Source organism: Conger conger, chromosome 8 (assembly GCF_963514075.1).
Source record: "Conger conger chromosome 8, fConCon1.1, whole genome shotgun sequence".
In the NCBI taxonomy this organism is placed as follows: domain Eukaryota; kingdom Metazoa; phylum Chordata; class Actinopteri; order Anguilliformes; family Congridae; genus Conger; species Conger conger.
In genome coordinates this window covers 7,915,563-7,928,062 of record NC_083767.1, presented here as the reverse complement: position 1 = coordinate 7,928,062, position 12,500 = coordinate 7,915,563, and the positions used below count along the sequence as shown (strand labels likewise).

The 12,500-nt window shown below is 47.1% G+C and overlaps 1 protein-coding gene across 1 annotated transcript in view; it reads right to left on the bottom strand.

Moving 5' to 3' along the window:
* Positions 1-12,500, bottom strand: part of LOC133134947 (dedicator of cytokinesis protein 4-like) — a 127,080-nt gene that overhangs the window by 26,153 nt on the left and 88,427 nt on the right. The window contains 12 exon segments of the mRNA XM_061251578.1: positions 332-436; positions 1,883-1,969; positions 3,358-3,506; positions 4,348-4,441; positions 5,101-5,161; positions 6,740-6,835; positions 9,439-9,524; positions 9,790-9,938; positions 10,274-10,332; positions 10,663-10,763; positions 11,761-11,836; positions 12,316-12,410. Coding sequence (XP_061107562.1) covers positions 332-436; positions 1,883-1,969; positions 3,358-3,506; positions 4,348-4,441; positions 5,101-5,161; positions 6,740-6,835; positions 9,439-9,524; positions 9,790-9,938; positions 10,274-10,332; positions 10,663-10,763; positions 11,761-11,836; positions 12,316-12,410 — 1,158 coding nt within the window.

Genomic DNA, 12,500 nt, shown 5'->3' with positions numbered 1-12,500 from the left:
CCCCATTTCAGATGGATGGGGAATTATTTTCAGTTCATTCGTTTTTAAATATTGTATTCCCTGTCTCTATGCCTCACTCGACAGCAGATATCTTCTTTGATTGTAACAATATTAAACCCATTATGCAGAAGTGATTCAAGAATGCGAGAATCAATCTTAATTCACTCAACAATGCGTGAGTAGCAGGAATAGATTAAACTCAAGCCTGATTGGCTGATGATTTAACATTAGCACAAACTGCAGTCTGCCCATTTCGCAGGATGAGTCTATTTAAGCCAATGAAAGAAGTTGATTGCGCACAAATGGATTTAACAATCAGACAAACACTTACCCGTAAAAAGAAGGGGAACTTCTTGCCGTAGAAGCCCACTCTGAAGAACTCCGGCTCCAGACGCTGCTGGTCCATGATCTTGTCGTATAGCGATGCCTCCATCATCTGAAACCCAGAGACACTCGTCAGGATGGGAGATCAAGACCCTCGCTCACTGGGATTATTAACAGATCCGGGTTTTACGCCTTTACAGTGTTTCATTTCAGAATGAACACACTCCTGACGGGGCCCAACTGCAGTTCTGACGCAGGTGCCTCGGTCAAGGGCAATGGCAGGAGTACACATAACCTGACCTGACATGCATGTCTTCTGGCGTGGGAGAAAACCGGAATTAAAAACCCACATGGACATGGGGTGAACATGCAAACTCCTCACTCAAATCCCGTCTGCAGCTGAGTAGCTAGAAATCCCTCTCATTCCCACCTACTGCCACTCCACACCTGTCAGTGAAAATGACCGCCTGTCTCCAGCCACCCCACCTGGGGCCTGTTTCCCAGAGCAGGGTTACGGAGTTAGCTGGATAACTGGGGCCTGTTTCACAGAGCAAAATTTCTGACTTAGCTGGATAACTGTGATGAGTAAAACCTGGAACAGCTCTTTTTACTTCAGTCCATGTTCCAGATGTGGGAGGGCTCTGAGTTTTAGTCAGCGTAGTTATCCAGCTAACTCAGTATTCCTGCTCTGTGATACAGGAGAAATGTAAAGATAAACAGGAGGAGCTGGATTGTTCATGTCTCAATATCACTGCAGTGTGGCTGAGTGGGTATGTAGATAAAAATCTTTCGGGGGGTGATATTCAAAGAAACACCTTAGTTAAAATGGACAATTGGTTCTGTGAAATAGGCAAGCGTGATTAACAGCTGTTTCATTTACATTACATTATTGGCATTTGGCAGACGCTCTTATCCAGAGCGACGTACAGTTGATTGGACTAAGCAGGAGACAATCCTCTCCTGGACCAATGCAGGGTTAAGGGCCTTGCGCAAGGGCCCAACGGCTGTGCGGATCATGTTGTGGCTACACCGGGATTAGAACCACCGACCTTGCGTGTCCCAGTCATTTACCTTAACCACTACGCTACAGGCCGCCCACAAACTTGTGCCTTTGTTTCACAAAGCACAAGTTGTCCCATAATGTGGAAAACACAACAGCACTCAATCTCAAAAGCAACTAAAATCAATATGACAAAACACACAATTAACCCCAGGATCTAATTTGGTTGTGAATGTAATGTTATACATCAACATTTAATGTGTTCAAATTAAAAGAGAAGCATGAAGCATGTCAAACTGAAATAAAAGTAAAAACTCCAATCAACTATAATGGGCAATTAATGATAAACAGTCATTAATTACATTCAAAAATACATAATTTAACCTTGTTATTTAGTTACCAAGTGCATTAGATCTGAACTGAATATTCTAATGCATATGTAACAGTCACTATTGGTAACTGAAAGGGTCAAATTAATTGTCAGCTCTACATCACTAATGCAACACTCAGTTGTGACACACGCAGTCACATGACAGCGTAAGGAGAAAAGCACGTCACCCGCATCTTGCTGAGGTTCCTGTAGTCGTAGTAGGCCTCGTACTGGTCTGCCAGCTCCCGACACAGAATGATTCCGTTCTCCCAGCACTGCAATACGACAAAGATTTGAACAACGTTACATTTCAAATTTCAGCCTCTCACATCCCATCTCACCACAACTTAAACCAGCGTCGTTATTATGGTGGACTAAGACTCCATTACTGAGGTTATGTTTTAACACCGTACGACCTGGAACCACCCAAGATCCTTCAGTACAGCGTGTCACCTGTTTACCGTTTTTAATCTGACCCTCTGAACTGGGAAACAAACTCCGGAAAAGGCAACTGAACCGACATTCTTCAATTCACAATGAGGCCCTTGATGTCGAGCAGAGTGTACTTGGGTCTCGCTGCACTGTGCACTCCTTCCACTGGGGGGCAGCAGAGGAGCAGCAGAAGCAGTGCCAGCCCAGGGTTTCTCTGGTTAAATGGAGGGTGTCTCCCACACTTAGCACACGCGGCTCACGCAGACGGTGGTAATCACGCATTTCACACGACAAACACAACCAGCGGAAAAGGTCCCCAGATCAATACTGCAAATCCCACTTTTCATCATAGTTTTTCTTCACTTGAAAATTCAATCACTTTGCCCCATTGCAGTTTAAATGTATGCATTCATTTCTCTCTATACTGTACAGTATTCTCTGAGTGAGTTTTGACTTCCCTGTGAACATTATGCTCTTGTTCCTCCAGGATCTCAGGAGCAGGGCAGGCTGGCACTGCGCTCCTCCCTCCCAGGTCTGAGCCCCAGGTGGGGGGCAGCAGTGTTAGGGGAACTGGGCCCAGGTCTGAGCCCCAGGTGGGGGGCAGCAGTGTTAGGGGAACTGGGTCCAGGTCTGAGCCCCAGGTGGGGGGGCAGCAGTGTTAGGGGAACTGGACCCAGGTCTGAGCCCCAGGTGGGGGGCAGCAGTGTTAGGGGGGATCTGCGCTCTTCCCTCCCAGGTCTGATACCCAGGTCGAGGGAGGCCACTGCACCCCTGAGTGAGGTGCTTAACCTCCATTACCGTGGTGAAATAAGCGCCCGTGAAACTGGATTATATGCAGAACAGATGTGAGCCGTGTGAGTCACTGTGCAAGCGCTGCTGAATGGGTGAAATGGATGATGTTAAAGGGACCGACACAAGGTGCGTTAGGACACACAGCTCCAGTCATATGAGCCTGGTGTTTCTTCCTCGCCAAAATAACGTAAAGACGCACAGATAAAAGAAGAGAGTCAGATAGATGAATAGACAGTCATAGATGAATAGATGGAGAGAGAAAGTTCTGGATGATTGACAGGTGTAGGTAACTGACCTGGTCTCTTTTGAAGTTCTGTATGATTGACAGGTGCAGGTAACTGACCTGGTCTCTTATGAAGTTTTGTGTGGTTGACAGGTGTAGCTAACTGACCTGGTCTCTTTTGAAGTTCTGTATGATCGACAGGTGTCAGTCACTGACCTTGCCCCGGTCGAAGTTCTGGATGATTGACAGGTGCAGGTACTCCTTCCTCTGCCACTCGCTCTGCATGGGGTAGCTGAGGAACTCCCGGAGCGGACGATCCGACCACTCGAGCAGCTCGTCGTACAGCAGGAGCGTGTAAGAGGCCTCTGGAGGGGGGAGAGGGGTCGGAGGGGCACGTCAGCACCACAGCATCCACACTTCACACCAGGGCCCTGACCCATCCGGGGGTACTCCACAGAACAGGATGAGTGAGCTAGCTGGATAGCTGTGCTGTGTAAAACTGGAAACCGCTCTTTTTACTTCAGTCCATGTTCCAGATTTGGGAGTGTTCCGGATCGTTAGGGCTGTTATCCAGCTAACTCAGTAATCCTGCTTGGTGAAACTGGGCCCAGTTCGCTGACCACATTTTTCTTATATGTGCTGAACACAAACACAAAAGACAGGCACAATCAGAGATTGACCACATAAATACCCCCACACACTGCTGCCCCCACCCCTTGTCAACCCACGGCTTGTTACCTGCATAGTTCTGTGCTTTTAGATGTAGCTTGTTACCTGTGTAGTTCTATGCTTTCAGATGCAGCTTGCTACCTGTGTAGTTCTGTGCTTTCAAGTACAGCTTGTTACCTGCGTAGTTCTGTGCTTTCAGGTGTAGCTTGTTACCTGTGTAGTTCTGTGCTTTCAGGTGTAGCTTGTTACTTGTGTAGTTCTATGCTTTCAGATGCAGCTTGCTACCTGTGTAGTTCTGTGCTTTCAAGTACAGCTTGTTACCTGTGTAGTTCTGCACTTTCAGGTGCAGCTTGTTACCTGTGTAGTTCTGCGCTTTCAGGTGCAGCTTGTTACCTGTGTAGTTCTGCGCTTTCAGGTGCAGCTTGTTACCTGTGTAGTTCTGTGCTTTCTGGTGCAGCTTGTTACCTGTGTAGTTCTGCGCTTTCAGGTGCAGCTTGTTACCTGTGTAGTTCTGTGCTTTCGGGTGCAGCTTGTTACCTGTGTAGTTCTGTGCTTTCAGGTGCAGGTCATACAGCTTGTGGATGTAGCGGATGTACATCTCCTCCTTATTCAGCTCTGTCTTGTAGAAGTTCTGGAGGGGGTTGTGTATGTGTGTGTTAAGGGGGTAGGGTGGGTTGGGGTCAGGGGGAAGAGAAAAACCAAAATGATCATAATATTGCTCACGACAACCTAACAGGCCATTAACGAGGCCCCAACACACCACTCACACAGGCATAGGGGGGGCGTCCTTCACTGGATAGTGACCGTGGTGTCCCCCCACCACCCCAAAGTTTTCAAAAACAAGAAAGGAAAAACTCAAGAGGGGAACAGACTGAAAGCACTAATAACAGGCTAAGTAATAGGCAGAGCCAGTATTCCCTCTGCTGTCTCATTAAAAGCAGCAGCAGAGATAACCACGGCCTGTTCGATAAGACACCCAAACAGCCTGTGCAAGGGAAGCCACTGCAGAGGAGGAAGGTCCAGGGGTCAGGCCTGCCATGCGTGTCCTCCTCCCACAGACTCAGCCAGCTGACTTCACTAATCACTTCCAACTTCACGGCTGAAGAATTGTGCTAATTAGCTATTTTGGTTAGAGGAAAGAAACACTGGGGAGGACTTTTACTGTCTGTACCTGGATTTTCCACCTCTGAATTTTGAGCAAATAAAAGGCAAGAAAAGCAACAGATTGTGACAAAAATATAATAGTTATAATTCAGTCAGGTGCACAGTGTATGAATGAACGGTACTGACCAGGAGGCTGACAGTGCAGCCGATCTTCTTCCCATCCACCTCCCCCAGCTTCATGCAGTCCCTGTGTGTGAGACACACACACTATTAGCCAAGCAGTGCAGAAAGTGCATCCCTGTCCGTGTGTGTGTTAGTGAGTGTGTTCATGTGTGTATGAGTATGTGTGTGTGTGTTAGTGTGTGTGTTAGTGAGTGTGTTCATGTGTGTGTTAGTGAGTGTGTTCGTGTGTGTGTTAGTGAGCGTGTTCATGTGTGTATGAGTATGTGTGTGGGTGTGTTAGTGTGTGTGTTCGTGTGTGTGTTAGTGAGTGTGTTCATGTGTGTGTTAGTGAGTGTGTTCATGTGTGTGTTAGTGAGTGTGTTCATGTGTGTATGAGTATGTGTGTGTGTGTTAGTGTGTGTGTGTGTGTGTGTTCGTGTGTGTGTTAGTGAGTGTGTTCATGTGTGTGTTAGTGAGTGTGTTCATGTGTGTATGAGTATGTGTGTGTGTGTTAGTGTGTGTGTGTGTGTTCGTGTGTGTGTTAGTGAGTGTGTTCGTGTGTGTGTTAGTGAGCGTGTTCATGTGTGTATGAGTATGTGTGTGTGTGTGTTAGTGAGTGTGTTCGTGTGTGTGTTAGTGAGTGTGTTCGTGTGTGTGTTAGTGAGTGTGTTCATGTGTGTGTTAGTGAGTGTGTTCGTGTGTGTGTTAGTGAGTGTGTTCGTGTGTGTGTTAGTGAGTGTGTTCGTGTGTGTGTTAGTGAGTGTGTTCATGTGTGTATGAGTATGTGTGTGTGTGTTAGTGTGTGTGTGTGTGTTCGTGTGTGTGTTAGTGAGTGTGTTCATGTGTGTGTTAGTGAGTGTGTTCGTGTGTGTGTTAGTGAGCGTGTTCATGTGTGTATGAGTATGTGTGTGTGTGTGTTAGTGAGTGTGTTCGTGTGTGTGTTAGTGAGTGTGTTCGTGTGTGTGTTAGTGAGTGTGTTCATGTATGTGTTAGTGAGTGTGTTCGTGTGTGTGTTAGTGAGTGTGTTCGTGTGTGTGTTAGTGAGTGTGTTCCTGTGTGTGTTAGTGAGTGTGTTCATGTGTGTGTTAGTGAGTGTGTTCATGTGTGTATGAGTATGTGTGTGTGTGTTAGTGTAAGTGTGTTAATGTGTGTGTGTGTGTGTGTGTGTGTTAATGTGTGTGTGTGGGGTGTGTATGAGTATGTGTGTGTGTGTGTGTGTGTGTGTTATTGAGTGTGTGTGGGGTGTGTATGAGTATGTGTGTGTGTGTGTGTGTTAATGTGTGTGTGTGTGTGTGTGTTAGTGAGTGTGTGTGGGGTGTGTATGAGTATGTGTGTGTGTGTTAGTGAGTGTGTTAGTGTGTGTGTGTGTGTGTGTTAGTGAGTGTGTGGGGTGTGTATGAGTATGTGTGTATGAATATGTGTGTGTGTGTGTTAATATGTGTGTGTGTGTGTGTGTTAGTGAGTGTGTGTGGGGTGTGTATGAGTATGTGTGTGTGTGTGTTATTGAGTGTGTGTGTGTGGGGTGTGTATGAGTATGTGTGTGTGTTAATATGTGTGTGTGTGTGTTAGTGAGTGTGTGTGGGGTGTGTATGAGTATGTGTGTGTGTATTAATATGTGTGTGTGTGTGTGTGTGTGTTAATGTGTGTGTTTCCTGCACTGTACCTGTAGTCCAGCAGTCTCTCCATCAGCCGGGTGACGGTGGCGATCAGCGAGATGCCACTCTCTCTCCACGTCTCCCTCTCGATCTTCTTCAGCAAGCTGCAACAGAGCAGACGGCGTTCTGACATCACCCTCTAACACCCTACCCCACCCCCAACACCCCCAACACCCCAGCCCACCCCCATCACCCAGCGCAAAGTCAGCCACACGTCTTACCTAGGGTAGGGCCCGAAAAGGGGGATTCTACTCCACGAGAGCAGAGGTAGAACAAAGTCATGTTAATAATATTAATGGTAGACACACAGACACACACGCACGCCTGTTAGTTCAGGATTAGTCACAGTAGGTTGTTCAGGAGGACAGGTATAACGGACAGAAGAGTTCCAAAGGAAAAGGACAGAGTTATCAGTTGCCACTGTTGGCATGGCGATGAAGTCACTCAGCCTTGGCAACCGCATCAGAAATATAGAAGTAGACTGACACTGTCAGTAAAGAGCTAAAGACACAGCAACAACATGACGATTGAGGACTGTACTATATTTTATTATTATTATTATTATTATTATTATTATTACTATTATTAGTAGTAGTATAATTATTTTTATATTGTAGTATGCAGGGATATATACAAATAAATGTTGAAATAATTTCATATTTGTATATAGAAATTCTACTATGAACATACTGTCAAGCATGAGAGTCATGTTGAAGTGCCATCATGTATATGGATTTGTACACATTTTTGTATGAATTTAAAACAGCGCTAAAATAAACACTGTCATGTACAAGTACCATACGATGAGGAACATATGCATACAAGTGGATACAAGAGCTCAAACATCAATTATAGAGCAGCAGTAGTACATGGCACTTTGAGAGAGAGAAAGAGAGGGAGAAAGAGGGTGATAGGGCAAAGGAAAGAGGGAGAGAGAGAGAGAGGCGAGAAGCAGAATATGAATGTTTTTGAGGGCTGCAGCAACATGAACAGGAAGAGCAGGAAAACAGGTTAGCATGCACATGCACACTATACGTGCACACACACACACACACACACTATACGTGCACGCACACACACACACTATACGTGCACGCACACACCACACGTGCACACACACACACACTATACGTGCACACACACACACACACACACCACACGTGCACACACACACACTATACGTGCACACACACACACGCACACACCACACGTGCACACACACACACACACACACACACCACACGTGCACACACACACACACACACACACACACACACCACACGTGCACACACACACACACTATACGTGCACACACACACACACACCACACGTGCACACACACACACTATACGTGCACACACACACACACACACACCACACGTGCACACTCACACTCATACACCACAGATGCACACACACACACACACACACCACACGTGCACACACACACACACACACACACACACACACACCACACGTGCACACTCACACTCATACACCACAGATGCACACACACACACACACACACCACACACACACACACACCACACGTGCACACTCACACTCATACACCACAGATGCACACACACACACACACACACCACACGTGCACACACACACACACACACACACACACACACACATCACACGTGCACACTCACACTCATACACCACAGATGCACACACACACACACACACACACACCACACGTGCACACTCACACTCATACACCACAGATGCACACACACACACACACCACACGTGCACACACACACACACACACACACACACACACACACACACACACCACACGTGCACACTCACACTCATACACCACAGATGCACACATGCACACACACACACACACACACACACACACACTATACGTGCACACACACACACACACACACACACACACACTATACGTGCACACACACACACACACACAACCCTCACATGCACACTCACACCACACGTGCTCATTCACACACCACTACAGACAGGCAAAGAGACCAATAGGCCTGAGTTACAGAGCTGAGAGGGAGGGACTACCACTCAACACATTTAACCTCCTCTCCATCCCTTCATCCCTCCATCCCACTCTGCAAACCTGCCCACCCCTCACCCCCCTCTTTCATACACGACTCCATGAACACAAATCCTCTACACACAACTCCCTCCATGAACACAAATCCTCTACACACAACTCCCTCCATGAACACAAATCTTCTACACACAACTCCCTCCATGAACACAAATCTTCTACACACAACTCCTTCCATGAACACTAATCTTCTACACACAACTCCCTCCATCCACAGAAAGCCCACTGCAACACAAACACAGAGAGTCAGGGGAGCGTGCTGTCTGAACAGGTCCACAGAACACGCCGGAACATGCCAGAACACGGTGGGTCATATCACGACAGAGTACCAGGGGGAGGGGGGTGGGGGGGGGGGGGTGACTTGCCGTGAGTGAAATTTCAATTTGCAGAATTTATAGATCTCTATTGTTAAGAGACTACAGGCTTGAAGGTGCACTCACATACATGCACGCACACACATACGCATGCATGCAGCTATGCACATACACAAACACACACAAGCACATACACAAGCACACAAACAGGCACATAAACACACAAATGCACATAATATAAAGCACATTTAGTGTAACCCCCGGTCCCTGAAGCGTAAGGGAGACTGACATGCTGTTGAAGAGCTCCCTGTACGTCTCGTCGCCCTTGCCGTCTGACATCAGGCTGTCCAGCTTGTCGATCAGCTTCGCCTCCACCTGAGAAAAGGCATCCGCAGGTCACATGACCAGAAACGCCCAGCGTACCAGCCGACCCACACACCTACCACAGGTTTACGCTCCGTTCCAGTTTCACTTATTCAATTCGGGACACTCATGAATATTAAACGGGGCATTAATATTCATCGTCAGTGCTTTCAACATTTCAAAAGAAATTACGTTTCAAAATAAATTAATTCAAATGAATTCCGCGGCAGCCGCAGTTCCCAGGTTCGGCCACCGGGGGCGGCGGCGCGCTCAGCACCTGTTTGAAGTTTCCGCTCCGCCGCTGCTCCCAGTCCATCATGTCGTGGAAGATGGGAATCATGACGTTCCGGAGGTCCGGCTGCGGGACCAGGGTCACCTCCAGGAACGGGCCGATCATGGCGGGGATGAAGTGCAGTTTGTGCTCGCCTGAGTCCGGGGAACACAGGCCACATCCGTCTTTCCACAACCGCGCTCACATCACAGATCTTATTCAGATAACGGTCACTGTCGTAGTAACAATATGTGGTTACTCAAAGTCACAGACACGGTCAAAGTTATGGCCACATCACAGATCTTATTCAGATAACGGTCACTGTCATAGTAACAACATGTGGTTAGTCATAGTTGCAGTCACCCCGGCAACAATCTGGATTCTTAACCGGACTGTGAGCCAATGTGAGTGGATGAATCATCCGACTTCCCACAATGCAATGCCGGCCCGAGGCCTTTTTTTCTCTTTCTGTGGTCAGTGAGGTACTCACCCAGATTCTGCCACATGCTGAAGATCTCGCAACCCATCATCACCCGCATGTCTCCATATCTGAGAGAGAAAGAACGACACGTTTCATTACCATCATAAACCTCACAACTTTCTGATCTGTTCTGTTATTAATTACTATTCAAAGTCACATTCATTGTCGCACACACACAAAAGTTTTGTTTATACCCTGTTTATGTTTATTCTCTGTTGAGTGTGAGAGAGAAAGAGGGAGAGGGAGAAAGACAGTGATGGAGAAAAAAGAAAGGGAGATATGGAAAGGGTGAGAGGTAGAGAAGCAGAATATGAGAAAGAGAGAGAGAGAGAGGGGGGGGGGGGGGGAGAGAGAAGCAGAGACAGTACAGCCCTATCAGCGCACACACAGCCCCGTACTTCTCCAGAATCTTCTTCCTCTTGGACGGAGCGAATATCTCCAGCTGCAGACAGGGCTGGTTAATGAAGATGACCGAGAGGTAAAAGTAGGAGTCCCAGACCTGGAGAAACACACAGCCAGGTGAACAAAATGGCGCCGGGGGGGGGGGGGGGGGGGGGGGGGGGGGGTGAGGTCAGAGAGCGGCACTAACGAGAGCACGAGGAGTCACAGAATACACGGCCAGGGATAATACGTGCCATCAGTCACACACCGAATGATTTCAGTCATTGTGTTTTGGGTTCGATTGGTTAAAGATGTCAATGACTGACAGCTCACTGTAGCAGGAGTTTGATGAAACCTGACTCTCCGGTTGCTAGGTTACAAGGAATTATGCAGAGCAGCGAGCGTGATATTAGTCATCGTCAACTTCAATCAGAATCAGGTCTAATAATTACTTTGAAAAACTTGAAAGCCGTTCAGAGACCAGTTAAAATCCTATCCTGCATTTTAAAAGCAAAATATACCGACACCAAAATTCAGGAGAAGACTTTCATATGATTGCATGTTCTAGCTTTTAATTTTCAGGGTGTTATTTTTGCCCGGTGTTTCTTTTACATTTATATATGATCTGTAGCTCTGCCCATCTCTTGAAAGAGTACAGCCTGGAAATTAACAGTGTGATATTAATCTTAACACTTAAGAGAATTTGTTGTACGTCGCTCTGGATAAGAGCGTCTGCCAAATGCCAATAATGTAATGTAATGTAATGTAATGAATGCTGGTGCATATGAGTGTATGCGTGTGTGTGTGCGTGTGTGTGTGTGTGTGTACCTGTGTGCGAGTATGTGTGAGTATGTGCATGAATGAGCATGTGTATTTCTGTGTGGGCATCTGTGTGAGTTGGCAGCAGCTGGTTTCTCTAAACTCTTGTCCACAGGCTTAATGAGAACTGACGTGAAGGACACTGAAGTGAGAATAAGCCTCAGAATGTGTGTGTGTTTGTGTGCATGTGTGTGAGCGTGTGTGAGAGTGTGTGTGTGTGTTTGTGTGTGTGTGTGTTTATGAAGGACACATGGGGGAGATTCAGCCCCAGAGGCCACAACACCAGCTCCTCTTACCTTATAATCAAACTTCTCATTCAGGAAGTTCTTCCTCAGAGCGTCGGACAGATACAGCACGGTGGTGATGATCACACTACAGAGAGAGGTCAAAGGTCATTAAACTCTGTAACATTTAGATATGTTGCAGGTTACGCTTATGATGAATACAGGAATGAAAATGGGTGAATTAGCTCATGTATCTCCTGCAGGGCTGCCCAACCCTGTCCACGGAGATATAGTGTTCTGCAGACTTTCATATCTAAAGTGGCATACTTGATTGTACCAATTCAATCTCCAGGAACAGGGTTGGGCAGCCCTGCTCTAGTTGTTGAATGTGGTGTGCTTTGTTAGGGTTGGAGTGAAAACCTACAGGACTGGGCTACCATACACTCTCCTGCTCTATATATCTAGAACTGCTGTATGTGTTTGTTCTGAAACATAATCATTTTCTATCTTCTGTTTCCTTTGAAATTCAGACATGAAGCTCCCTGAGACAGAATCACAGACTCCTATTCGAAGGGAAACGGGGGCGCGGGGCGCGGGTGGGGGGGGTTGGGGGGGGTGCGGTCGTACTTGTTGGTGACCAGTCGCATCACGGTCCAGTCTTTGGGGAACATCTCGGGCCGAATGAGGATCCGAAAGACGGTGAAGATCTGGAGGAGGAAATCCTGAGAGACGGACAGAGAGAGGACAGAGAGAACAGAGAGAGGACAGAGAGAGGACAGAGAGAACAGAGAGAGGACAGAGAGAACAGAGAG